Source organism: Netta rufina (genome assembly GCF_964035555.1).
Source record: "Netta rufina genome assembly, chromosome: 3".
Taxonomy (NCBI): domain Eukaryota; kingdom Metazoa; phylum Chordata; class Aves; order Anseriformes; family Anatidae; genus Netta; species Netta rufina.
In genome coordinates this window covers 73690087-73717655 of record NC_140125.1, presented here as the reverse complement: position 1 = coordinate 73717655, position 27569 = coordinate 73690087, and the positions used below count along the sequence as shown (strand labels likewise).

Below are 27569 nucleotides of genomic sequence, written 5' to 3'. Positions count from 1 at the left end.
CAAATTCTGATAGAAGCTCAACACGTTTAACATAAAACTAACATTTTCCCCATGCTTTTTGTAGAAATCAATAGGAGATTGACTGAAAAATTCTGTTTAAATAAAGATATTTTATCTGAGGTGAACTGAAAGATGCATTAAAAATAACCTTCTCCTTATAAATGAGCACATATTGTTGTGGATAAGAAACTTACCACTTTTGTTAATATGAAAACATCCTCCTTTTTCATGACTTCCACGAAAAGGAAAGGTTTCAGGCTTTGCTTATTAATCAGGCTGCTCTGGTAGGTGACCACTGCTGCCTAAAAGTCCTCTGTTCAGACTGGCTTGAGCAGCGTTGTTGTTTAGCATATGGAACTGTATGTTCTTGGGCTGTTTCTTCCTGCAAAGTTGTTTTTTTATATTTTTTTTTGAGAGACTGCTTTCCTTCTTCTCATTTATGATATGAAAACTTGAAATTATTTTAGATCAGTATTGCTGCTAACGGTGTCTTTAAGAAAAAACTAATAGCAATAATAATAAAATCACCTTCTAAAAGATTTTATTAAATTACATAAAAGGCAGAAGCATCACATCAAATCCCTACTGGAAATATTTTTGAGTATTATTGAAAACAAGGAAATATGGCAATATGTGTTGCTACGTGTTAAAGAGCTGCAATTTTAATCTCTAAGTTTTTGGTAGTTTATAATTCTGAGAAATAATATTACTATTTGTTAGGTGATAACATTTTTTTACTGCATCATATTAGTGATATGTGGGAATGACTACTGATCACTTTGTTAGGCAGGAACTTCCTTCAGAGCTAGAAGTCCTTGTGTTAGGGAGACGAAGAAACAAAGAATATTTCCTGCCTGGTAGAAGAAATATTTAAATGATTTCATCTGTTGGAAAAGTGGAATAGATTTAAACAGTTTTAATCGTCTTTAGAAGACCTCGTCAGACCTCTTGTCTTGGCAGATATCTCTATAGCCAAAGGACAGTCTAATTTATAATTAAGCTTTTTCTTTATCTTTTCCCATGAAATAAGCATCAGAAGATGAAGACTTCCTCTGTGGAGAAAAGGGTAGATTTGTCTCTCAGATGTGCCTTGTAACATGCTCTATTCACTCTTCAGCCATTTGAAATGGATGCTTGGCAATTTATATAGTAGTGCTGCAGATGCAAGCAATTTCCAGATAAAACAGAAGTGATCAATCATTTTTGGGAAGACAGTGTCTCAGAAAAGATTCCATGGAAATGATATTTTTGGAAATACTTCTTCCTAGCTCCCACTGAGGATTGATCTAATCTGTCAGAGCCGGGACTCCAGCAGCAGTGTGTGCTTTACTGTGCTCTCTAATTATCAGCGTAATAATCACGAGACCTAGTTTAATCTGGCAAGCAAAAATAAGCTCGGATTTATTTGTGGGTTATCGAAGAGTAGTTGAAAGAACCATTAAAAGCAGTTTTTGATAAACTTCCCTTCTGAAAACAAGAACCTCATTGACTTTGAGGCAAGTGAGGCAGGAGTGCAATGCAAAAAATGATTGGTAACGCAGGAATTGTGTGGTAATCAGGAACTGTGCTGTTCACATGAAGGATGGCAAGCTACACAAGCTTCACGTTGGCATTTTTAAATTCTGATGTGTGCTTTTGGCAAGAGAACTGTATAACGCATCTGTAAGATAGAAGCTGAGGGTGAATGGGACAGGTGGGATAACCTGGGAAGAGGGCAGCATGGCTAGTGATGGCCACCTGTGCTTGCAGAGCAAGAAGCCCATCCTATGGAGGCTATCTGTATCCTAATTTTGACATTTCTAAGCAAGGTATTGAGTCAGTGGCAGCTTTTCTTCTAGGGCCTGTTTCAGGATTGCTGGTTTGTTTAGTTGTGGTAGGACACCATTATTCTTTTTCTGTTGTGTTGTTCTTTTTAACACGCATGGAAATAACACCGGCTTGTCTGTCTCTTTGCAGCTTTTACGAGAGTTGAAGCACCCTAACGTGATTGCGTTACAGAAGGTTTTCCTTTCACACAGTGACAGAAAGGTTTGGCTGCTGTTCGATTACGCTGAGCATGACTTGTGGGTAAGTACAGATTTCCCTGAGCGTTTGAGATAGTGTAATATAAGCTTGAACAAACTGAAGTGTGTGTGGTGTACCTTCATGTAACACAGATGCATACATTTCTTGCTCTGTAATTAAGGGTCTGACTGACATCCTGTTCTTAGTATACTTTGATCTTTCCTTTAAAACATGCAAAAAGCTCTGTAGATTTTTTTTTAATGTCAAACTTTGTTTTGAAGCTAAAACAATTTTCTTTTAACATTTAATTGGAGTTAAAGAGAGTATTCCTAAATTAAATCTTGCAAACTAGGGATTGGAAGTGCATTTAAGATTTTCTTTTCCCTCCAGTTTTGCCAAAAAAAAAAAAAAAAAAAAAAAGGACAGGAATTACGTTGAGTTCTCTCACTGAGATACAGTGGAAGTGACCAACATTCAACCATGTAATGTTGTAAACTTCAAGCAAAGTGCAATAGGATTTGATTACTGATACTGTACAGGTGGACATGAATGACAGCATGAGCTGAACTCAGATACAAATACTCAAGCTCTAAAACTTTCAAACCTTTCAATGAAGTGAGTTGCTTGGAGCTGGGTTAGAATTTAAACCCAAAAGATATCGGACACTTACTAAGAGTAGCCAATATGTTTGTTCTTCCTTTGATAGTACTGCCAAGGAGAGAAGGTGGTAATATTAATTTTGGTATTGCTTTTTAAGGCTTCAGTAATACACAAGTTGCTATTCATAATGATAGTGGTTGCTCATTTTTGTTCAAGAGCATGTGCACTTGTAAATGACACAAAAATGTAATCTGGAAGACAAACTTGGACCATGCAAGTACATATTTTTGGCTCAGAACAATTAAAGTCATGAGATTTCAGCCCCTTCTTATGCTTAAAAATAATCAGATTTCGGTTGTATGGCAGCAGCTTTGTATTTTAGTTTTCTTCATCACATTTCAGTGTACACAGAGTTTGTGTATTTCTCACAACTGGTGACAGTGAAGATGAATAGAAATGCAGCAGATAAAACCCTGGATGGATAGAAATTATTTGTGCGTCAGCTGGGTTTACTCATATTAAAGACCAACCACAGCAACCACATTTTACTGCTACGTTGAGTGACTTGTTTAAAACACCTTTTTTTCTAAACTTTTTCCATTTGAATTTATTTGGGGCATGTGCTTTTTACACTACATGGTGATTTTTCACATCATTTAACGCTTTAGATAAAGAATCGCTGCGGTTTGATGTTCTTGCCACTTGTTACGTCTGGCTGGGTATTGGTCATAATCTCTGTGAAGTTAATTCTTTTCCATTTTTTGAGATTGAATGTTTGTTGTACTAGTTATTTGATGTGAACTGGTCTCCTACTTCCTAACACTCTTACTTTTTTTTTCTATGGGACATGCAACACAAATCATTTTTCCTTTCCTGTATAAATGCCCATGTTTCCTTGCTTCTTTAGCCTTTACAGGAATTCTTTTCCCTCCTTTGCATAAAATTGGCCATATTCAAGGCACTCTTGGTTCTGGCTTAACCTTGGTCCTCATTTCCTTTACCGTCAGCACTTCCCAAGCATCACTCTTGATTCCCCTTTTGTCTCTTTTGCTCACTCCCAACTTTGTGTCTTTTTCCACGCTGCCTCCTACACATGGAACAGCCTCCCAATTAACGTACGTAAAGATCCTTCACTATCCTCCTTCAAAAACCTCCTAAAAATCCACTTACTTTGTAACGCATTTCAGTAATACCAACCACTTGCCATTCTGTCTGTGTTGTGTTGTGTTTTGCATTTCCTGTGCTTTACAGCTTGTGCCCTCTCAGCAGTTTGGGGTAGAAATTGTACGAGGGGATCGGCACGTTGTGTTACTGCTTTGCACCACGTGCTCCCCCAGCACGACTTAAAAACAAAGTAAGTTTGGTCATCGTGGGTATCAGTGCAGGATTTAAGTTCTGATAGATGTGCCATTTCTAGAGAAACATGGATTCCCAAAGGCAAACAGTTTAAAATGCAGGTATCTTTGAGTTACTTACCAAGATTTGTCTTTAAGCATGGGAATTGTCCATGTTCAAAGCTGCCCGGCTTTAGTAACTCTTACCGGCTTCAATGAGAGGAGTAGATGCTCGTTACTTATAAGCATCAGATTAATTAAAATCATTACATCTTCAGCTTCTGTACTGGAACCATTTGGCAAGAGATGAATAAGCTGTATTAGATGCTATCTTTTTCTGTTCGTTTTGTAATGCTGAAAAAAACTGTCCCATTCTAATGAGGAAAAGTGATGGTGCCAATTAAGCTTATTAAAAAGTTCTTTTATGGTGAGCAACAACTTTTTCTTTTTAAACTTTGCATTTAATTTCCAAGGATCAGACTGCTCAAATCTGAAATTTAAGATAGCAACATACTTTATAACGTGCTGTAATTCCTGTTGATATCATTACCAGGGGATGAAGAAAGCTTATGCTTACTTAAAACTAGTTTTGACAGGTATTGATGAAGACTTACTGTGTTGTTACTGCCTACAAACATGCTCAGTTTGACTGCTAAACCTATCACGGATTTTTCTTCATCACCTCTCAAGTTACATTATACAAAGCAATGTGTAAACGATTCATGAGATTACAGTGGAGATTGTCAAAGAATTTAGTAGATCGTTTGACGATTTATACTTTGTGTTTATTTTAATTACCAAAATTCTCAGTGTAACTCACAAATGATTTCCTTGTGATTTTTCTGGGCTATTAGCCTCAGCTGGTAAAGTTCTTAGGATATTGAACGTGCCACATATGCTAACTTACAGCCTATTGTCTACACTGTCATCACTGCTTACATATGCTTATGCTATGAATTAAATGCAGGATTCCTTAGCTTGTACCTCACCATGTGCAAAGGAAGCATCTGACACAAGGTTTATAAAGGTGCATGGCCGCAGCTGTTACTGAATACCTCATCCATTATGGGCCACATCCTTTCTTAACTCTTGATAATTTGCTTCAGTCTCACACCTTTGCTATATGCTTGGATTGTCTGAAAGCTTCAGCTGCAGACGTTCACAGCCAGAGAACCAACTGTCTCTTGTTACTTCTCTAGCAAGGAACATTCCCTTTTTAATATTTACTCATAATGTCTTAGATGCTTTTCATTCAAATTGTATCCAGATTTTCTCTCTCGATTAATTAATGTTTAGATTAAATATATATATATATATATATTAGCAACTTAATAGTTAACATATGCCTCAATTAATCTTAAGTCCTTAAGTCTATGGGTGGAATTGATACTATTTTTAAGTTACCTTTTCCAGTACGCAGACTTCACAGTCTTACAGTAAAACTATGCATGGATGAACAAGTGTCATTTCTTTAACTGATAACATCTATTTTACTTCTATGTTCTTTAATGACTTAAAAGAAAAAACAAGTTATTTTGAATGCATGTTTGTTGTTGTTTTATCAGTAAGGAATAACATTTGTATATAACTTTCATGTATGTTCCTTTATGTCTTAAGTAGTGTATTGCTGTTTCAGAACTTCCTATGTAAAACTTTGAGACATTATTCAAAATTATATTAAAAGCATTAAATGCATGGTGATTACTTAATTGGACTTTTCTTAAAGATTGATGTGAGATCTGCACTAGGGATGAATTCTATTTCTTGAAAGTGTAGTTACTTTTAGCTATTGGAGAGGTTATAATACTGAGAGATTGTGTTTTGCTCTCAGCTAGTCTCCTATACTTCTACACCATCAGCTTTTTAATACTGGTAGTAATTCAAGCGCACATTTTTTAAGTACTGCAGACAATGTGATCAATGTGTTCAATTCCACAGTCTCTGTATCTTTAAAAAGGATTTTAACATTGTAAAAAAAGATATCGTAACTCATTTTTATATTTTGAATTAGTAGGGTGTCTCCTTTTCTTGCAGAGTACAGAGTTAGTTCACAGTCTTATTTAACATGTATGTGTAATTTCAAAGCTTTAAGGTCCCCCCCTTTCTGGAAATCTGTGTTGTAACGATTTAGAATGATTCAAAAAATCTATTTTTTTAACTCCTGAAAACTAGTGACACTTTTATCATGGTAAAATGTGTTGAATGTGTTTTATAACTCTAAAAACTTTGCTGGTTCTTAATAAGTGATTAAATTATTGAAAAGTATTGGATGATATTGAATGTGATCATACATTTGCTATCAAAGACCAGTTAAACAATGGGCATTTCTAGGTTTTGTTGAATGTTTGTATCTTACTGCATTCTAGTGATCTCCAAGAAGTAACTATTTAATAGCATATATCACTGAGAAACTAAAAATTCAGCTCAAAGTTAGCTTTGATAATAATAAAAATATATAGGCAGACTGTTTTTGTGCTATATGGAATACTTGTTGCATATATATTCTGCTTTTTTAAAAATTTAGGATAGGGGGTAGTCATGTGTACTTAAATTTAGGATAAGGGTAGTCATGTGCACTTAAAAAAATAATCATCAAGTAATGAAAAGGAGAAAATACTCCTGTATGTGAATTTCATAACACTCGTCCTCGCTCAATATCTGAAAAAATATACTTTAATAACTGAAATTATGTTCTTGTATACTAAATAAAATGGTGAGGGTGTTGCATACTGATTTGTGCAATAACCTTGCAAATTTGTTTAATCATGTGAATATTTTCTAATAGATCTGAGGTTTTAAGTCTTCAGATCTAGTGCAATCGGTTGTAACTCTTAACTTCCTTTAGGCTTCAGTTTAGCTTTTAATCATGAGAGTGATCCAAATGCTAGTCAATCACAAAGATTTTTACTTACTTGAAGATAGCTTTCTCAGTGTAGCAGTTTAATTTTTCTCTTCTAATTTCCTGTCGCCTCATCCGTCGTGTACATATTTTCCAGTACAGGATTCTGCTAGATGAGGGAAGAAAGTAAGATTTATTGAAGGGAGTGGGCTGGAATAGTTTTTGATTGCTTTGAAGTTATAATTTCTATCATCAGCCATTGTTAGAGAAGGCTGTCTCTTTACACCATGATTTATCCGTTCCAATTATAGTAGATAGGGTGGTTTTTTTTGACACAAAAGTGGTAGCTGGGCTTATAGACAGCAACACTATTCCTTGTTGATAGCTGTCTGGCCTGAGAACGCACTTGTCATATCACGAAAGACTTAGATTATTTTGCTGTCTTCTTCTGCTAAAGCTGTAGGGAGTTGAGGGTAGTTTGTTTAACAGTAGCAGGAATACTTGGTATTTCAGATATATACTGAAAGGATAGTTGAATCCTGACTTCTTAAGATTATTGTATGGACTTTTTTTTTTTTTTTTTAACATGTTTAGCTCTTAAAGATCTAGAAAAACTAGAGACTTCTGCGAAACCAATACTGAATCTGTTTTCTGTTCACGTTTACTCTCTGATCCAAAGTTTAGGTATTTAAAGTAACGTTTAGCAAACTTAATGTATTAAAGATGCTTTCAAAATTACTTAAAATGTTGACCTCTTTTCACTCAGAAATGGATTATTTTTCAGGCAGTGTGGTTAATGGGACTCTAAAGAAAATACTTGAGAATGGCTGCAGAACAGCACTGTTTAGAGAGAGGGTGCTGAAGCTTATTTTTTTCTCCTCCTCTTTCTTAGGACCACTGTGTGACGTTTTAATGCAAATTAAGTCTCCAAATTGGAGACTTAATCTCTGTAAAAATACTTTTATCCGCTTTTGTTTTGATACAATTTTAGTTTGCTTGTGATATACCCTGGACAGATTTTTTGTGTCTAAACGTTGGTGTCTGAAATTAGTTCTAAGCTTAGGCTCGTGAAGCTGTGATTTATTTTTGCAACAAGAAATGTGACTCAGGTTAAATGGCTCTGTCTTTGCTTCATGTTTTTGAAAATTGTGCAAACCATGCACGTTTAGTTTTTGTACCACTTCTGGATTTTATTTTTCCATATCCTTTGAAGTGCTTTAACACATAACAATGCTAATCACCTTCATTTGAGTATTGATTGCTGAAGAGAGGTTTAAAGTGAGACTTGAAGCCTTATATTCTGAACCTTTTTCTTGACCCTGGCACAGATTTAATGTGTATGTAACCTCCATCACTTTTGTTTATAAAGCCTAATTTTACTTTTTACTGGTGCATTGGAATTGTCTGACATGCTTGTGTTTTATTCTCAAAAGTTGGGTGAGGGTTTGGATAGAAAGAAGAGTTTTGCTGAAGCAGAGCAGACAATTTCCATCAGCGGGGAGAAGCACTTGCGTTGACAAGATAAAATTTCATTTTGATGGAAATGCGTGTAGTTTTAAAACAAGAATTTATTTCAGCAGTAGAACTCAAAAAATCATATTTTCTAGGGAGTTGTGTCTTGAGGTCAAGCTCCTGTAGGGATCATCTCATGTCTGTTGAGGTGACAGCTTGTACTGTAACTTCTTTTAGTAAGACATATGTGAAATGTCTCCTTTAGGGACTCGCTTCCATGAAAACTTTCCAGATCTAGCTTTGTTTTAACCACTGTCATACTGAACAGCAGTTCTTGAAATTAGGAATGGGATGAAACAAACAGTGTGTGTTTGTATCAGCTTGACTTCCTTACAAGGAAAATAAAATTAGGATTTTTTTGAATGCTCATTTAACTACTTGATGTAAATGCTAGGGGGTTTCATAGAACAAACTAATTCAATTTGGTCTATATTTCTTGCATTCTGTTTGTATTACTTACAGTGGAAACTTTAGAAAATGTGTGTAGCTCCTCATGAGCCAATTTTCAAGCCAATTCCAATACTGTGGGCAACACAGAAGGCACATGAACTACTGGATTGGATACTGTTTCATGAGTTGCAATTGTATTTTCATTCAGAATGCTTAATTATATTTCATTTCTTTATCTATTGCCATTTGCATGGTCTTGGATTTGCTAAAGTTAAAATGGTTTTGCCATGCAAAAATCAGCAAAATTGCTCAGGTGAAAATTCCCTTAGTACATGTATAGCTGTGGTGGTACAGCATCTTTGGCTATGCGCCTGACCTGCCCGATCTGAGAAACTCCTGTCAAATTATGACAATTCATTTATTTCTGTTGTAGTGCTCTTATTTTTCATTTCTAATTTTTATATGAGGAATATTTTCCTACAACAGTGGTAGGGACTATACAGCTATATTTCTGAAGTTACAAGGAAATGAGTAATAAGTAAAAGCTTGGGCTTGTTGCCACCAGTAGAAAAGATGCCGGTGAGTAATGGCACCAGTTTCCCCTTCTGTTTCTTAAAGCAGCATTAAAATTGCTGTTCAGTGCTGCTTGTGTGTAATGCTCTTTTTAAAAAATATATATTTGGGTAGTTGCATACGAGAAATTTGGGGAACTATTTTTTTTTTTTTTTTAAACAACCCCCTTGAGAATTGGCCGTGATCACAAGCACTGTGGGTGCATCCCAGTGGCATGGGGCAAATACAGCTTTTCAGTTCCTTTTACTATTTGGCCCTGTGGTATGTTTTTGAGAACTGAACAGAAATTAAACTGTGATGGGGTGAAATTAGCTCTTGTGACTAAAATAAACTAGTTTATATCAGTAAGTATGCAATAATAATTTTTATTTACTTTTGTAGGAAACTGAATGTTATTTAGTGGTGATATTGCTTGCTAGAAAGAAAAACTATCAGATGTAATTATCTGAAATTCAGAAATATGTACAGTAGACATTGACTTAAACTTAGACATGTAAAGATAACCCTGTTTGGATAAAGCTATGTTATCTTTATCTTGGTATTATTAATTTTGAAGATCTTGCTGCTGTCAAAGTTGTGGTGTTTTTGACATTTATTTCCCCTCTGCATTGTAATGAGGATAGGAAATTTTGAAGGTGTTGTAAACCTGTCCCATGGGATGTCTCGCTAGACATGACGTGAGCCATTTGCTGTGTGTGGCTCTGGCAGAGCAGGGGCCCTCTTCATGCTGAAGCACCTGGGGACAGGGGGCTGTCCATAGCTGCGAGCAAGAGTTTTCCTAATTCTTTTGCAAGAAAAGGAGACTGGAAAAAGCTCACAGCCAGCAGCATGCAGGACTTTTAATCATAGAACCACAGAATATCACAAGTTGGAAGGGGACCCACAGGCATCGTCATTCCAACTCCTGGCTCCACACAGGACCACCCAAAAACCAGCCCATGTGTCTGAGAGCGCTGTCCAAACTGCCCTGGGGAGCCTGTCCCAGTGCCTGACCACCCTCTGGGTGCAGACCCTTTCCCTAGCCCCCAGCCTGACCCTCCCCTGTCCCAGCTCCATGCCGTTCCCTCGGGTCCTGTCGCTGTCCCCAGAGAGCAGAGCTCAGCGCCTGCCCCTCCGCTCCCCTCGTGAGGGAGCTGCAGGCCGCCATGAGGCCTCCCCTCAGCCTGCTCTGCTCGGGGCTGAACACACCAAGACACCTCAGCCGCTCCTCACATGTCTTGCCCTCCAGACCCTTCAGATCCTCAGAGCCCTGAGGATCCCCACTAAATGACAATGCTATGAGGATTGAGAGAAACAAGGTCACTTAATTAGCTGAACTGAAAGCAGACAGAAAGGAGCCTTTGACTGGGACAAACCAGCACATAAGCAAGATGATGTAGGATGATGTATCTAGGTGGTATTTGACAGTCAAGAAAGAGCAAGCTCGTCCTTTCCATGTGCTGAAGTGGTAGCTTGAGCTAGGAGGTCTGGCTGAGAGGCAGGGTGCTTCACCTTAGCTCTGCATTGATACAGTTGTGCTAGCTCTGGTTTAGAGGTACCTCACATTCAACATAAGGCTGGATACCTGCCTCAAAAGTTCATGTAGGCATGCTCATGGAACAGCAGAAAAAGAGGAAACCTTCCCATCCTGTACCCTCACAAAAGTCTTGCTCCAGTGGGTGGCCTTGGCATGCTACTAGTTGCTTCATTAATAAATAGCATCCTGCTCCTTTGCAGCTCTCCCATTACTTTAAAAGTCTTAGTGCTTTAATATTTCGAGGGACAAAGTCTTCAGCGCAGGGTTCATGGTTCATTTGAAGAAAACTGGCAGCAACAAGAGAGGGCAAGGACAGAAAGCAGGGGGCCCACCTAGTGCCTTTGCACTCAGGGGATGCAGCTGAGACAGCTCTACTGGGGCCAGAAGGGTAGAGTTCCTCCTGAAAGTACCAGGTGCTGATTTAGTCACGTGGTGGCCTAGGAGAACCTTTGCAATTTCATTTTCTGTGTTCCTGTATTACAGTGGTTTTTGTGGATCCTAGACAGTTTTTAAATAGGCATAAAAATCCGTTTTAGTGGTTGCATGTGCATTGTTTTACCAGGGTTGAGCTTGGTTTAGGGCACTGTGTGTTGTATGTAACCCGTGACTTTTGGTGCTTTTGTGTTTTTTTTTTTTTTTTTTTTTTTAATACTGTGTATTAACATCCACGATTATTATCTTTATTAGAGTATGGTTACTGCTTTGTAAATCATACTGTAATTACCTGTGAAGGTGGTTATCCTGTGAGCATTGTACAGTACTGGAAGGTAGGGGCTCCCAGTTGAAAATGTGACACAAGATCACTTTGTGACATGATAGCAAGAAAACTCTTCTGGAGAAGTAATTCCTTAAAGCTTTCCAGTATACTTTTCAGAGTGATCGCATAATTACAGAATCAGGTACTGAGAGCTTTGTTTGCTGGTCCTCATTTATATATTAATCTAATACTCTTGCAGATTTCTTTAAAACTTCTTAAATATACCGACAGCCACTGTTGTGTTACATATAGTAGTGAAAAGATCCATGGACACTTTAATTATAATAGGGACTAAGCAGTTTTTTTTATTTACTTAAAAAAAAAAAAATTACCAGGTGCAATTTAACAGTGACTGAAGCATTAAGAGTGGCTGAAGTTCGGTGAAAGCCAGAGGTGACGTTAACCTGTAACCACTTTCCTTGGGATCATTAGTGACAGATGTAGTGGAGGCTGCTGCTGGCGGGAGCAGAGGTCTAATGAAAGCACGGCCATTGACTATCTCTTACGTTTGGAGGGGGATGATCTCGAGCTAGACAAATCGTTTTAAAAATTGGGTAATTAGTAGTCTTGTTGCCGTACAGATTAGCATTTTGAATCACTTTCATTAAAAATGCAAGCTGCTTTTACAGCTTCTGTCTCACAAAAAGCACATAATTGGAAACTATTTTGTTATTTGTGATGCTTCTTTGAACCTCCTTCAAAAAGGGTGCATATTTTTTCATCTGAATGAATGGATTTCGTTGTTCGCTTAATGAAAGTATGTTGAGATTGCATAGCCCCTTGAGTAACATCACCTCACCTGAGGATTGAACAGGTAGAAGGGCCTCACCCCGCTCGTTACATGGTGCAGCAAAACCAAAACTAACCCATCATCTCCATGTTGATCTTACAATAAATATTAATTAGTGTATGAATATTTCATGATCTCTCAGCAGTCTTTTCATTATCTTTTTTCATTCTTTCAACTGACTAATGTGAGGGTCCCTTTTTGCATTCCATGGTTTCAAGTGATACTTGTCCTCTTGTGGACTGACTGACTTCTGTAATCAATGAAGTGTATGGCCAAAACTTGGAAGTAGGAATGTAACCATTTTTAGATGTTTTCACATAATCTCACCCTAATGATGTGGGATTTTGTTTCATCTTTCTCTGCTGGATTCTGATTTTGGGAGAAATGTTAAAGTGTAGTGATAGGTACTCTGTCCTGGGTGGTTTTGGAGGGTAAGGAAGGGGGTGAGAGCACAGAGCACAGGCCTCTTTCCAGTATATGCTGCTGGTTTGGAAGCTTCTGATCTAGCAGTGGTGTGGGTAAGAGGATCCCCAATGGGTAGGAGGGAGGGAGGAGAATGTCCAAGAACTTTTACTGGAGGTAAGTAGCCAGTCTTCAGAAGTTACCAAAAGCTTGACACCTATTTTTAAAGCAACTTGGAAGCTAAAAATGATTTAAGAAAATTGAAAGTACATCACAATTATTTTTAATTGCAAATTTCAACAAACTTTGTATTTCATTTCATTATTTAGTGTTACTATTTAAAAAAAAAAAAAAAAAAGTTTTGTTCTTTAACAAGCTTCATGTTTCTACTTGTTTTATTTCTAGCATATTATCAAGTTTCACCGTGCCTCAAAAGCAAACAAAAAGCCCATGCAGTTGCCAAGATCTATGGTTAAATCACTACTCTACCAGATCCTTGATGGAATCCATTACCTCCATGCAAACTGGGTGCTTCACAGAGATCTGGTAAGTGTTGCATGCTGCACCTGGTTAAGGAAGTTTCACTTGCCTGTCATGGGGTAGGAAGAGAAAAGTCCCTATTAGTAATCTTGCATATCGATCCGTACACTCTTCCTGTTATTGTTGTGGGAGACCGATGGGGGTTTTAAACATGAAAACAAACAATGTTTTTACATTGTTCTTGTCTGAGTCATCTGAGCCCGGACAATGACGCTAGATCCGGTGAAAGGGCTGCAGATACCAATATCCGAAAACAGTACATGAGCCAGCTGGTATACATTCATTGAACTTTCTTATAGGTTTGTGCACTACTTTGAAAAGGCACTTAGGGAAGTGATTGATACTCTTGTACATTGTTTGGCTTACGTGCAAGTTACCATAAAAGCTAGTGAAAGAGGAGTTTTTTCGTGGAATATTTCTTTTCCATGTGATATTTTTTCTGACCGTGGGAAGAGAACTTTGAAAGAGTTGTCATCGTAGAAATTTCTCATGACCTGAAGTGGCTCTTTAAGTTGATTGCAGATTACGAGGGCAGCCAGTTGCCTTGTCTTAGTTACCCTTTCCCCTTGAAGTTTCCCACCACTCCTAATACTTAGGCGAGTTGCTCTCAATGGTTACAAAAAGAGGAATATTCATATGGGTAGAGTGCCTGCTGCCACGTACATTATAACGAGAATTTTTGGTGTGAGACAAACAACATGGTGGTTAATACGATAAATCTGTTAGTAGTTATGCTGCCTTGGTAGAGTAAGATCAGTAGTAGGTATGGTGGGAAATACAATGTCATCTGTATATGAAGCCACTGTCTTCATTTGGTTGGATATTTCTCAGTTGCCTTGGTAAATCAAACCAGGGATGCGTGTCCAGGAGCTTATAATCACTGTTGTAGTTTAATAAGGAAACATAGAGTGTTCCCAAGTCTTTTAATAATAATTAAGGGGCTTATATTCATTTTTGGATGCAGGTTGAATGTTTTGTTAAAAGGTTATGAGTAAGTTAAGACAGCCCCGGAATGGAAGTTAGAGATGTCTTCTGAAATAAATTTAATTATAGTCATAATACCTGTTAACAGTGGCCAGAATTGGGGCTTAGGTTTTGGTATGGATCATTTTTTACCTCGTTCTCTGGGATTTGTTGTTGATCTTTCTGTGAAATTCCAGATGTTAGTATATTTGTAGACTTTTTTTTTTTTTCCTTTGGAAGAGTAGCCATGAGCAAAAGCAGGAAGCAAGTACATCTTCAACTCTCATGCTACAATTATTGCTTTCCTAAGGAGACATCTGCTGTTTTGCCTGATTTCTGAGATGTAAGATGTAGTTAAAAGGAACACCTGAGAAGTCTATATTCAGCTATGTGTAAGGGAAACATACGTATTCATATATGCAGTCAAATGCATGAACTTGTTATCTTGATAGGAAATACAAGATGGTATTTAGGATAACAACTACAAATACCCTAGAGAATTTTCTTTCAAGTGTTTGTATTTCCAGCCTGCAACACCCCGTGTTTTGCATGACCAGTGCTGCTACTTTACAGGTTGTATTAGTTGTTGATGTGTTACAGCAAAGCTGGTGCGTACTGTCTCCCACTTTTCTATTTGAACTTTGGGAATTAAGGGCTGCTTTTATGAAAAAGACCATTTTTCATATCACTGGAATGATAGTGCTTGACTGATGTTACATTTACAAAGGGAGAAGAATAGACATTTGTGAAGTCCAGTGCGTTCTTGTTATGCAAATAAGTTTAAACTAATTCTTGTTTACCTCAGTGAGAGAAAAGAAAAACATTAAAAATTGCTTTGGTACAGTGGTGATATAAAGGTATATTCACAATTCTTAGGTTTTTTAATCATTGCAGATATCTGAAGAATCCAGGTATTTCAAATTGTTGGTTTGTATCTGGAACACCAACCAAGTGATGGTATTCTGCATGTGTCATGTCTGCTCTTGAAATTAGTATTAATACGATCAGTTAGTAACCAATTTTAATTCAAATAAATGATTATATATGTATTATTTTTGTTTATACACTCATATCTGTGATTTTTGCTTCTAAGAATCATACCTCAGGCCCGATTTCACTAGGTTCAGCTTCTTGTGTAATAACAAGAACTAAATCTCCAGTGTCGTCTTAAGACAAAGCACAGTTCATCTGATGCTTTTTCCCTTAGCTCCTTTAGTTCCACGGGAAAAATATTTTTCTATTTCATACAAGCTAATATTTTGCATCAAGACACCTTGTACTTTCCTGGTTTAATATAACTCTGTTCCTACTATTTTTAGCATGTGTTTGGATGTAGACCAAAGATGGTGACATCCATAAAAGTCGTGTTATGCTTATTTCATTGCTTTTTCTTTATTTGAAAATTAGGTTCTCTAAGAATATATCATGTAATATTAGTTAAATTCTCCTCGGCCACAGAAATGACCTTTTAACAAGTGTTGCAATAAAAAAACAAACACGAGAGGTTAGGCATGAGAGGGTAGGTACTTGCTTGGGGGTATTTCAGGAACAGGGTTTAAATCTTAAATTGGTGTTGTCTGAAATCAAAAGACGTTTTAAGGAAGACAGAACACCACATGTGGTTTTAAAAAAGTCTCATCCTCAATGGATCCGTATTATTAAATACCTTAAAATTGTTACCCTAAAGTTATTTTTAAGATCACCAAAACTGTTATAGAGTGATAATATAGACCTGCAATACGTATCATCATGTCCTTGGGTTGAGCTAAGCGATAGTTGCCACCACAAGGAGACAGTCTCAGTCTCCTCTTCAGTACCACCAAGGCATTGCCACCCATTTTAATTAGCTGGTGGATGACACTCGTCTAACTCATGGTAAGCTCATTTAGGGAGTTAAATGTGGAGAAAGTATTCAGTTTTCTCCCAAAGCATGAATTTTCTGTGGGGTTAGCTCCCTGGGAAGTGGGATGTGTGCAGGAGCTGCTTGGTGCAAGAGCAGCATGAGATTGCAGAGAGTGGCAGAAAGCAGAACAGGTTGTTCTGGCATCACCTACAAGTAGAACGGATCAATTTATTGCTAAAATGCACTTTTTTAAACTTAGGGGAAAGTGCAAGTGTGTTTAACAGATCTCGTTCCATTGCAATTCTAAATCTGTGTCTGCCTTTAATCTCTTCTGATGTAAAATTTATGTCAGATTAAACTGTCAACACAAGTCCAAATTCAGGAAAGCGCCCAAACTGAGGCAAATGGTAGTACCAGAGAAGCTTGTACTCGGACTTCTAGAAATATAAAAATAATTTAAGGTCGTGTGTAGTTTAATTTCTTGTAATGTTAGGGCTATTTTGTTTCTGGTTTTCTCATCGTGGAAAGAGCTCACTGGCTTTCAGGTATAATTTTTTTCACTAAGCTGTTAAAATCTGTCATTTAAAAAATATTTTGCAGTAACTTTCTGTACTTCTAGATTCAAATCAGTGCAGAATATGGGACAGGATCATTAGGGTTTCTGATAGGTTTGGGTAGCATGGTGTCCGCTTATTCAGCGTGGAATTGATGTAAGTCTATAAAAACACATACATCTGCTGTCCTCTCAAGTCACCTGGAATGCTATTTGGTTATCAGATTGTGTGGTGTTGGGGGAAGATAATTTTGTATTTTCCTGCTTCGCAGAGGCATCTGCAAATGGAGATCTTCCACGTACCGTTCGCAGTGTGGGTTCATGGAAACAAAAGAAAGGAATTTGGCAGTTTTTCTTGTGTTAAGAACCCTTTGGTAGATGCTGTTAGTTGCTCATGGATAAAAACAGGCAGAGACCGTTTCCCTTCGAACTTGATAAAAGTCATTTCTATTTGTAATAGGATGTATCCTCCTGGAGGGGGACATTATCTACAAGATGCTTTAAGTGCACGGAAACCATACTGAGGAATTCATTTAAGATTCTGCTCATGTCCTTGAGCCTGTCTCTAGAATAATGCCTAATGTTGTTAAAACTACTGGTTGAAAACAAATGTTGGAGATTAAGAGAAACGAGGATTTTGTTTTTCTCCCCTAGGATCGTGTTAAATAGTTGCTTTCAGCATTCTGAGATTGGAAACTTGCTGGTTGTAGTAGACCTGTAAGATTAACTTGACAAAATGAGCCACCCTCCTGAAGTGTTTTTGTTATTTTATTAAATACTTGTTGACTAATAACTTCCCAGCTTTTCTCCTTTGCCTCTCTGCAGCTTGAGAACGTTTAAATTGACACCGTGTGTCATTTTACAATTAAGGAGGCGCGCTTAGAGCAAAAAAAAAAAAAAAAATCTCTGAAGAGATGGAACAAAGCGATATGGGTGAAAAGGCTCGGCAGCTGACACGCCTGCAGACTCGCAGCTCTGATTTGCATAGAGAGGGCAGAGTCAACATGTTCCGACAAAAGGTGTCCGTGAGTCGTAACGTTGCAGGGATGTACAGCATTCCATTTCCTCCCAATCATTTGTGTGATTCCTCCTTCGGAGAAGCTGTAGGTGTTTCAAGCACAAGGCGGCGGAGATCCTAGACGAGGTGCTTCCCTCAGCTCTTTGATGTACGAGTTGCTGGCGATGCCGCAGGAGGCCGTGCTGCCTCTGCTCCTTCCTGCTCCCCTGCGCTCCTCTCCTTCCAAGCTGGGGGCTGCAAAACTAAGCCGACTTAAAAGGAGACTCGCAAGGAAAGTGTCGGTCTGCGTGCGAGTGCATTCCCTGATCTGGTTCAGCGTGCAGTTACACAAATGCTGGCGTTAGATGGATACATGGGCGAGGTGTTTTGTGTGTGGGAACCAAGTGGACAGGGATCTTCATCTTCCATCTTCAGTGCCACTGTCATATTTTGCTGGCAGTGTTACATTTAGGATCTATAATCCTCCCCCTGAAGCAAATTCTGGTTGTAGGGTCCTTACGCACTACTGAACAGCACTGCTAGTGGTAATATGCAGTGAAAAAGGCAGCTGTAGTGAAAGCTTAAGAATTGTTTTTGTCACTTAGAGAACAAATTTTTAGGGTTTTGAAGGTAATGCGCACATCAGCTGAGTGTCTTGTTGGTTTATGACTAAGAGATATTGGATGGAAATCAAAAATGGGGAAGGAAAACAGGTAAAAGGACTCTCCGTGAGAAACGAAGACAAAGATGGGTATTTTCAGAAGACAGCTAAAGGAGAGAGCGAGGAGGAGGGAGAACCAGCGAAAGCCTTCCTCTTTCTGCAGTTCTGGTTTCCAGCAGTCTCTGTGTACGTGCCCTGTGAGCTACACCACTGTGCATCATTTTCCTCGCTGAAGGCTTGCTTTTCTCAGGATTTCTGTCATGTTCCACCCCATCATGCCAGTCACACCCAAATCTCACCTGCGCTGGCCATTCCTCACTACTTCAGCTGCAAGGTGGGGCTGAGCTGGTGATACTTCATGCCCACGTGTATTTCTCAGTGTAACCTTTTCTCTCCAAAGCAGCTTTCTGCCTTTCATTTCAGTAAATTCACTTTGTAGATTTGGTTTCCCAGTGTGCAGCTCCCTGCTTTTTGTTTTCCCTGCCTTCGTTTTTAGCTTTCTTCATCGTTTGCACCTTGCTGCCTCTCCCTGGCCAGTGCAAAGCTTCAGACTAGCAAAAATGAGTAGGAAGGATCGTTTCCCTTTCCTAGCAAGTGCAGCATCCTAGCGAGCAGGCTGTGACCAGAGCACCTTCCTGGCTGTGCGTCCCTGCTTTGACCAACTCATCCCAGAGTTCCTCCACGGCAGCTAAAAATCATAGAGGTGGGTTTTAATTTCAGACAGCAGATGACCACTTTTTCTTTTTTTGGGAGGAGGGGACAGAGGACAAATCCAACGGTGGTGGATTAAAACCTTGCTGTTAGTTTTCCATCTCCATTTTTTTTTTAATTTATTTAACCATCCCCATATCTCTTAAAGCAGGGGGGAGGAATCGCGTTCTTCACTGCACTATGTCATCTGCATTAGCTGATGCTATTTTCACTGAGTGCTTAAGCTAATCACTTTGTGTTTCTTCCCAGAGTGGATTACAAAGCACTCATGTGCTTCTGTCACCCGCAGAATTTAGGGAGTGCTAATCTGGTGATTTTTGGTGGAAGGACATAGCAGACAGCTGAGGTTTGATATAATTTTGAGCCAGCGTGTCTCTTCATATAGAGATTGATCATCCTAAAGGCAGCATAGAGACAGACACGTAAGCTCCCAGATCCAGGCTTCTTAACAGGACCCCCAAATAGCCAGCTGTTGCAGCAACAAGCCCAGTGCCTTTCTTTCAACGAGGACATTTTTAGCAGAGCCACCAGAAGCCAGTGCAGTGGCTGGTGCTGGCTCAAGCCATCCTGAATGGTGCGTGGAGCAAGCTTTGGTATTCCAGCCCAGCATCTCCTGTGAAGCTGGAAGATGCAGTGGTTGTTCTCTTACGGGATTGCCTGGAGGCTGCAGCCAGCTGAAGCCTCTCCTTTTCCCCCTCTTGGAAGGGGGAAACCTGAAGTGAATTGACCCAGCCGGGAGACTTTCTGTGGGGATCGGCAACTTCAACCTCCCTCAAGGGCTCAGCGCCTTCAGGAATCCTTCAGCTGATCGGTGTTTCCATCCAACTCCGCTGATAATTTCTGATATTAAAAAAAAATCTATTATTAAATCATTCAGGAAAATTATCCGAATGAGTATTTTCGATGACCCTTCATGGTATTTGTATAGGATAGCAACGTTTCAGTAGGCTTTCATCGTTCCAATTTTAATAAATCCAATAAAGCTCCAGCGCTTCTCAGATTTCCAGTTGACTGGCTGGCTTTTAAGGCAGTCATCATTTCCTCGTAGTAATGCTCCTCCAGCCGTGATGTCAATCTGCAGTCTCGTATCGTGGACCCTGCTCTGAACTTTGCTCTCACATTACACAACTCATTTAACCTGCCTCAGCCTCCGTTTCCCAATCTGGTAGCTATTTCTGGCTTTAATTTGTAGCTTACTGCTTTACGTGCTACCAAATCTTTGAATGAAAGCGGCGTATGTGTGGTTTATGTCGTTAGCTTTTTTTTTGTTTGATACTCTCACCCTAATGAGACGGAAGTATTAACAAAGGCGAGGAATTAAAGTCAATTACACGTTGTATGAAGACGTCAAAAAAATAAAAAAAAATATATATATTTAAGTGTATACTGACGTTTTACCTCTGCTTTCATGTCAAAGCCTTTGAAATGAGGAGAGACTCTCGGTGCTTATTCCTACTGGTTTATAACACTAAAATACTCTGTCTTCTAAATCCCTTGGCCCTCCCAAGAAGTTTTTCCAGGCCAGTAAATAATTGAAGCTACCACAACTGCAGTGGGACCAACGTGGGTTTTGAACACGCTGCTTGTATATAACTAGGCAAGCAAACTGTGCTTCTGAAAGACAAACCGTGAAACGACGCGTGCGGGAACCCCCTTTTTCTAAAAAAAAAAAAAAAAAAAAGGATTTTTGCAGGCTGATATCAGAAGTAAATTTAGCTGTGGGCTGCTGCAGCCCTCTCCTGCCAGCCAGGAATGCCCCTGCCAGGGACCTTGTGCTGGCTCGGGAAGCCTCTTGGCCCCACATGCCCCCTCAGGCAGCCCAGCTCCTATAAATAAGTAACAGGTCATCCTGCCTGCCTGTGTCTTCACACTCTTATAAATGGTTTCTAATTGTCATCCTCGCCGTTTTATGGCCAGGGCCTGCGTGTAAGTGTGTGAGAGAAGGGCGGGTGAACGTGGGCCTACACGTGCTCCTGGCTGACGCTCCTGCCTAGCCCCGTGTGCTGCTCTGCAGGCAGGGTTAGGGCCTCTGAAGCTGGTACTGCTCCATCTGTGCGATCCCTTTACTGTGAAGGGGGCTGTCGGCTGTCAAAAAAACTTGTTAGTGATTATACACAGCTCGTAGATTTTCCAAAATAAAGGAAAATCTCTCTGTATTCGAAGAGAGAGGCTTTAGAAAGTGATCTGAATTTGGTGCTTGAAAGATTAACGCAAGGAAGACTAACACAATTTTCTTCTTTCAGATCCCTTCAGAGAGAGAAGATACATTTTTATTTTTTTTTTTTTAATTTACTGCTGAGGAACAACAGTGTATGTGTGCTTATATATATGTCAGTGTGCATTTGTGCTTCCAGAGAGATAAACAAACCTAAAGTTTTACGTGCTGAAGAGCAAACAGTTCTATCAGCACACATGTTTCTTCTTTTTCAAAATGTCAGGCTGGTTTCTTCTTCTTGGTAAGCAAGAAGCTGCACCAGGCTGGATGTGAGGAGAAATGTCTGTACCATGAGAGTGGTCAAACACTGGAATCAGCTTCCTGGGTAGGTAGTTGAAGACCCAAACCTGTCAGTGCTCAGGAGGCGTTTGGACAGTGCCCTCAGTAATATGCCCTAACGTTTGTTCATCCCTGAAGTGGGATGGTCTTTGTAGGTCCCTTCCTACTGAGCTATTCTACTCTATATATTGAGGGGCACTTAGCAATGACACATTTCTCATTACTCAGAGCTTTGTTTCCCCTTCAATTGTAAAAACTGATCGTCACCTGGTGTAGAACAACTTGAGAAGACCCACACAGAGTTATCGCATCCATTAAGTACGTGGAAACAACAATTTTTCAGAGATTGACTAATGCATACCTTTGGTTGCTGGCAGGAGTATTAAGAAGATGTTTGTAGATTAATTTTTACTAATAAAAATAATTGCAGTTGAAGAAAAATGTTTTGCCCCAGGTTCTGAAACAAGCTTACGCCCATAAAGCCCTGACTGGATATAAATTCAGATGAGTCAGAAGAAACAAAGGTACTGATTTAATGTTCTTTTGGCTGGGGCTTGCTGCTGAAGTCAACAGATGACATATGGTTCCTGTGAGCTTCGTATCTCTTTTCCTGAGGTAGGAAAAGGGCGAGAAAGGAACAAAAATACGAAAGTAATGCCAGAATTTATTTATTTATTTTTCCGGTAAAGGGAAAACAGAAGGAAAATGTCATCTTTTCCGATAGCCTCGATTCAGGACCTGTCCTCTCTGGGAAGCTTTCTAGTAAATCCACAATGTATTTATCGTGCTGGTGCAGCTGACCCTTGGAGGGAGCCAGCTGAGCTTTATGTTCCAAATGAGAAATGCAAAGTTCATGAACAGCTTTTAGAAGTTTTTCTTTTATAAAAAAACATCACTTTTTTCCCCCTTGGAGAAAGGAGTTTTTTTGGGCTGATATCAATGGCTGCAAGGTTATCTGTCAGGTCTTTTCTTTTTGGATTCGCTGCTCTTTCTGAACAGGGTTAAAAGGGTTGTCACCACATCGCTGACATGTTCTTACTTACAATAATAAAATTTAGTGAAGCTTAGCTATCTTCAATGATTTTAACACACTTCGAAGTTACATGAAACAAGGTAATGTTCAAGAACATGAAACATACAGATGAGAATGCAGTGTTTTCATTTTTCCTTGCATTTGTTCGTGTTGCTTGCCTTCTTGTGCATTCTCTTACACATTTCTCTTCATTTGCAAGCATGCCGAAGTCATTAGTGCTCTGCTAAGATGTTGTAATAACGTTGCAAATTGTCTTGCATTTCAATGAAGTATCTTTGATCCGGGATCCAGTAAGCAGCAGTGACTAACAAAGGCCGTTAATTTCTTTCTCAGTTTGATTCTGTGTGAACCTTGTCAGAGAAACTCACCCTGCTGCAGTAAGTGGCTGATGGGCTGGGATTTCACTGACAGCTCATCTCAAGGCCTCGCTGGCTCCTCCAGCATCCCTCCTTTTCTGCTTTCTGCCTAATGTTTCAGAAATCATCATTCCTACTGCAGCTGCGCTACCAAACTCTCTGTACACCAAACCCAGGTGGTAACAGGATTTTTCTTCAACCATTTCTTTGCTCTTCTGTTTCTCTGCTCTCTGCAAGTTAAAGCCCATCTGGATGTGTGACAGGCGTTTAGATAGGCCCCTATTCCGCTTCACTCAGTGCCCCAGTGATACCCAAGCACAACTGAATTTTATCCTCACTTGTCTTTTTAGTGTCTTGGGGGAGAACATTTCCCAGCAATTCAGTAGCTTCCCGTGCTACTTTGTAAAGTACAAAAAGAAAAATCATCACAAAAACACAAAAAGCGGTGTAGAGATTCTTTTGTTCTATTTAACGAAGCTAATAACATCTAAAAAATGCTTTTTTATATTGGGATTGCGATACTGCAGTCTCAAACAAATGTCACACCCCCAGAGGTAATCCCCCACTGTGTTGCTTTGATTCTCATTGGTATAATAAGCTTTGAATGAAAGGGCTTTTATATTAGTTTTATTTCTATTTAACCACTTCTTTATAGAGTTTTATTTAAAAAAAAAAAGTCCAAATAGTAATAAAAATTAAATAAGATGGTATTAAGTGTTTGTACTTGCTCAAATATTGAGCCAAAATCCCAACCTGTAACGTGGTTATATTCTGTATAGCTGCTGTTCTCACATATAACTCATGTCTGTGAAAATAATTCTGCAGACAATATTTTGCATTCCTAAATTCCCCTCGGTGTTCAGCTGCCCAAGCCATTTTGTCTTCTGCTGTAATCGCTGCCAAAGAGTGGGTTTTTCACAAATGTGTCTTTCTGTTCTAAATTTTTCCTTGATTCCATGAAACATGCTTGTACATTCTTACTTTGATTTGCCTTTAATATAATTACTTTTGATGTAGCAGTTGCGGATGGTGATTCTTAGAAGTATGTGTGCGAAATCCAGTAGGCTACGTTTTAATGAGCTGATATCGACTTGTAATGCTATGAAAATTATTTTTATGGCCATTCAACTGTGGGCATGATGAGCTGTTTGCCAGCTCAGCTGAAAGTCAGGCTCTAAATGAGACCCTTAAGTTGTTTTTACTTCTCTAAATTCGAGATGCGAATTTCAGTCTCAGCCCTAGATCTGCTTGCCTGTCAAGCAAATATTAATTTGAATTCCTGGTAGTAGAAATAAAGAAAATTGCAGACTCATTTAATTCTTGGAGATCGTGTGTGCTCCCAGTTCTGGTTATCTTGGTAGGATAATAATTTCACAGTCTCTTCTCGCTTATTCCTCCTTCTTCAATAATATGTAGTTTGCTAAGATTCCCACAGTCCTTGTCACTCATCATTTTTATTTTTGCTTCATCGGGAAAGTACGAGACCCTCACCTCTCCCTCTGTGGGCTTGTGTGCACAGCAGCGCTCAGGAAAGCATTAATTAACTGTTGAAATAGGTCACCTAAATCACACTAGCCTTCTTTGGGGATGCTCTGAGCAGCCTGAAAACCCGAGAGGTGCTCGATTTGGCTGTCCCACTTGAAGATGCTGCAGTCTGGGGCCGTCCTGCTCTGCTCTCGCATCAGTCGTCTGCTGTCGGGGCGCTCATCTCCAGCCCAGGGATGGTGCGGGCTGCTGCAGGCAGCAACGCCTTCACCTGCTGCAGCTGTTTTCCTTGGTGCACGCAACTTGGAACCCTCCTTCGGCATGTAGGTAGTCTTAATTTAGGGTAGTCGAAAATCCTAGCCTAACGCTGAGGGTATGGCTGCGTGAACAAGTTGCAGCAAGGCAGCCGAAGGCGTGGATTTGCACGGCGGTAGCCGCTCTGTGCTGACTGCTCGCCGCGTGTTTCTGTCCTGCAGAAGATGCACGGTCCTTTGATACTGCACTGCTTAATGAGTAAGATAAAACTGCCCAATATTTACCAGTGTTAAAACTGGACAGATACTGTGGTATTGTTCAAGTGTCTCTTTTACATTGTTTCTGATGGTTATTTCATTAAAATGTCATATATTTTAGTTACCAATGACTTCATGGCATATTTTTTTTTCTGATTGGTGCCCATACGTTGAGCTTGTAGAGCTCAGCTTGACTGATCCTTTAGGGCACAGTCCTGTAGTTCATGTCTAGTTTAGTGTTTAATGTGACAATCACTTCAGTCTCACAAAAATGGTGTTCAGGAGCAGGGTTCAGTCTCCTTTTCATTTTACTAATACCAGATTTCAAGTTGCCATGTCGGCTGATAGCTTTTGGATTTTTAATAGTAGGGACATTACAGTCGTTAAATCTCTTACCGACTCTAGTAAAGCTTCCTTAGACTTCCACCCCGTTCTGAAGTTTGTAACTTGACTATTTTCAAAATGCTTGTTGCAAATACAGGGAAGAATTTTAGCTGGTGGGCACAGCATATGCAAAATACAAGACAACAGAGTATGTTGTGGTTTAACCCAGCAGGGAGCTGAGCATCACACAGATGCTCGCTCACTCCCTCCTCAGTGGGATGAGGAATCCCACTCAGAATTGGAAAAATGGAGAATCAGAAAAAAATGTAAAACTTTGGGCAGCCTGGGCCAGCTGTCCTGGCCGTGTCCCCTCCCAGCTCCTGGGGCACCCCCAGCCTCCTCGCTGGCCGGGCAGCACCAGGAGCAGGAGAGGCCTCGGCTCTGTGCTAGCACTGCTCTGCAGCAACTGGAACATCCCCGTGTGATGAAAATATGGGTGATAACAAATCCAAAGCATGGCATTGTGTGAGTAAGACCAGTAACTCTATCACAACCGAAACCAGGACATACGTCCGTAGAGTAAAAGTGCTCCTATGGTATGTTCTGAAAGCTAGTTTTTTTTCAGAGATAACTAGTTGCACAGCAGGCTTTTTAGAAGTTATAATCTGGCTTTGAGGAATAGGAGTTGAGCCCCTAGCCTATTTATGCAGTTTGAAAAATAATAATAAAAAAAAATCCCCCAGGGAGTTTATTTGCATTTTAAGCGTTCAGTGTTTTGTGAAAATGTCCAAGGACTTACCGGCAACATCAATAGCAAGGTAAAGCATAAATCTGGAGCGCTAACAACACAGAATTTTTCCTGATAAGTTGAGGCCAGTTTGCTGCTGCTGGGACAATCACGGCTTTCTTTGAAAGTGTTTGGAGTTGTTTAATTTAAAAAATAAAATAAAAAATTAGGACAGCTTGACCTGCCACACTTGAACACGCTCATGTTTTTGGCGTGAATCACAGAACGTTTCTCAGGAATTGGCGGTATCTCACAGCCACTGCATGCCTATGCAAGTTGTTTTTCATTTTTAAAAATGGCATAATTGTTGAATGGAAAAATATTATAATTAGTTTTGAACTATTTCAGATTTTGGTTTTGGCAGGCACAGCCTTCTTCACAACTCTTCTTTTCTGTTTTCTTTCTTGACACAAATCTTTCATTTGCTTCCAACTTCCTGCTCCTCTGCCCACGTTCCTGTATCTGTTGATCTACCTTTTGCCATCCCTTTAACATTACTCATATAACCTTGACTCAGCTTTGACTTTCCTGAAATATTCCCCTTCCTTCATCTTCACAGCAGTAATTATTGCTCCTCCCTTTGGCATTCACAACTTCGAGCTCTGCAGTGGCTATCGCAGGTAGAATTCTGCATTTCTTACCTTGACCAATATGGGAGGGAAAGCTTGCTCATTCCAGGTGCACTCATCCTCCTTTATTTTAGGATCCAGTTAAAAGTTACCATACTCATTTGAAAGCTTCAAAGATTCATTAAAATGCAAAGAAGGTCTCTAAGTTCTGTTTTTCTGAAGTTGATGATGGGCCTGACCATGGTGGTGCTGGAAATTGGTATTGGAAAAATCCCGTATGAAATGAGAAGGTGTCTATCCATTTTAAATTGTGTGGAATTTTTGTCCTACATTAAAAAAAAAAAAAAAAAAAAAAAAGACAAAAAGCAACTAACGAAAATGCCCAATAAAAATTAACTTTCCAGAAATGTTTGTAGTATTTGTATTACGGGAAGTATATGTGAAAACTATTTTTACAGGTGTCAAGCTGATCCCAAATCATCATTAATTAACCTGTAAACATTTTGTGCAGCAAGTTTGTAAATGTGTCTAAAAATCTTCAACCACGGACTTCAGTTCGGAACTGGCCTGGATTAGTGATTGATTTTAAAACCTCTTTTCTGCTGAAAACTCGATAAAGGTGTTCCAAATCAATAATTAACTGGCTCTTTCACAAGGCATTAGATACGGAGCAGTACAAGGTATAAGAGGAGTCTTGATGTTTACTATAAAACTCTTACAAAAGTATTGCAAATAACTCCAGAGACATGATCAAGTTAATAACCAAATTGATAAAATGGTAGGTTAAAATTTTATAAGACGACTTTGACTTTTTGTGTGTGTGCTGCGTATGTCATTTGAAAGTAGTCGATCTTCAAAAGACTCCCACAACTTTTGATACCATTTCCCACAGCATAGGAGGGCTCTGCAGAGGGATCCACATGGGCCTAGGCCAACTGCATGAAGTTCAACAAGGCCAGGTGCCGGGTCCTGCACTTGGGGCACAACAACCCCAAGCAGAGCTACAGGCCGGGAGATGAGTGGC

The 27569-nt window shown here is 39.4% G+C and overlaps 1 protein-coding gene across 1 annotated transcript in view; it reads left to right on the top strand.

The window, feature by feature from the left end:
- Positions 1 to 27569, top strand: part of CDK19 (cyclin dependent kinase 19) — a 112094-nt gene that overhangs the window by 39986 nt on the left and 44539 nt on the right. Inside the window, exons 3-4 of the mRNA XM_084285399.1 lie at positions 1957 to 2067; positions 13123 to 13263. Of these exons, the coding sequence (XP_084141525.1) occupies positions 1957 to 2067; positions 13123 to 13263 (252 nt within the window). The remainder of the gene's footprint in view (positions 1 to 1956; positions 2068 to 13122; positions 13264 to 27569) is intronic.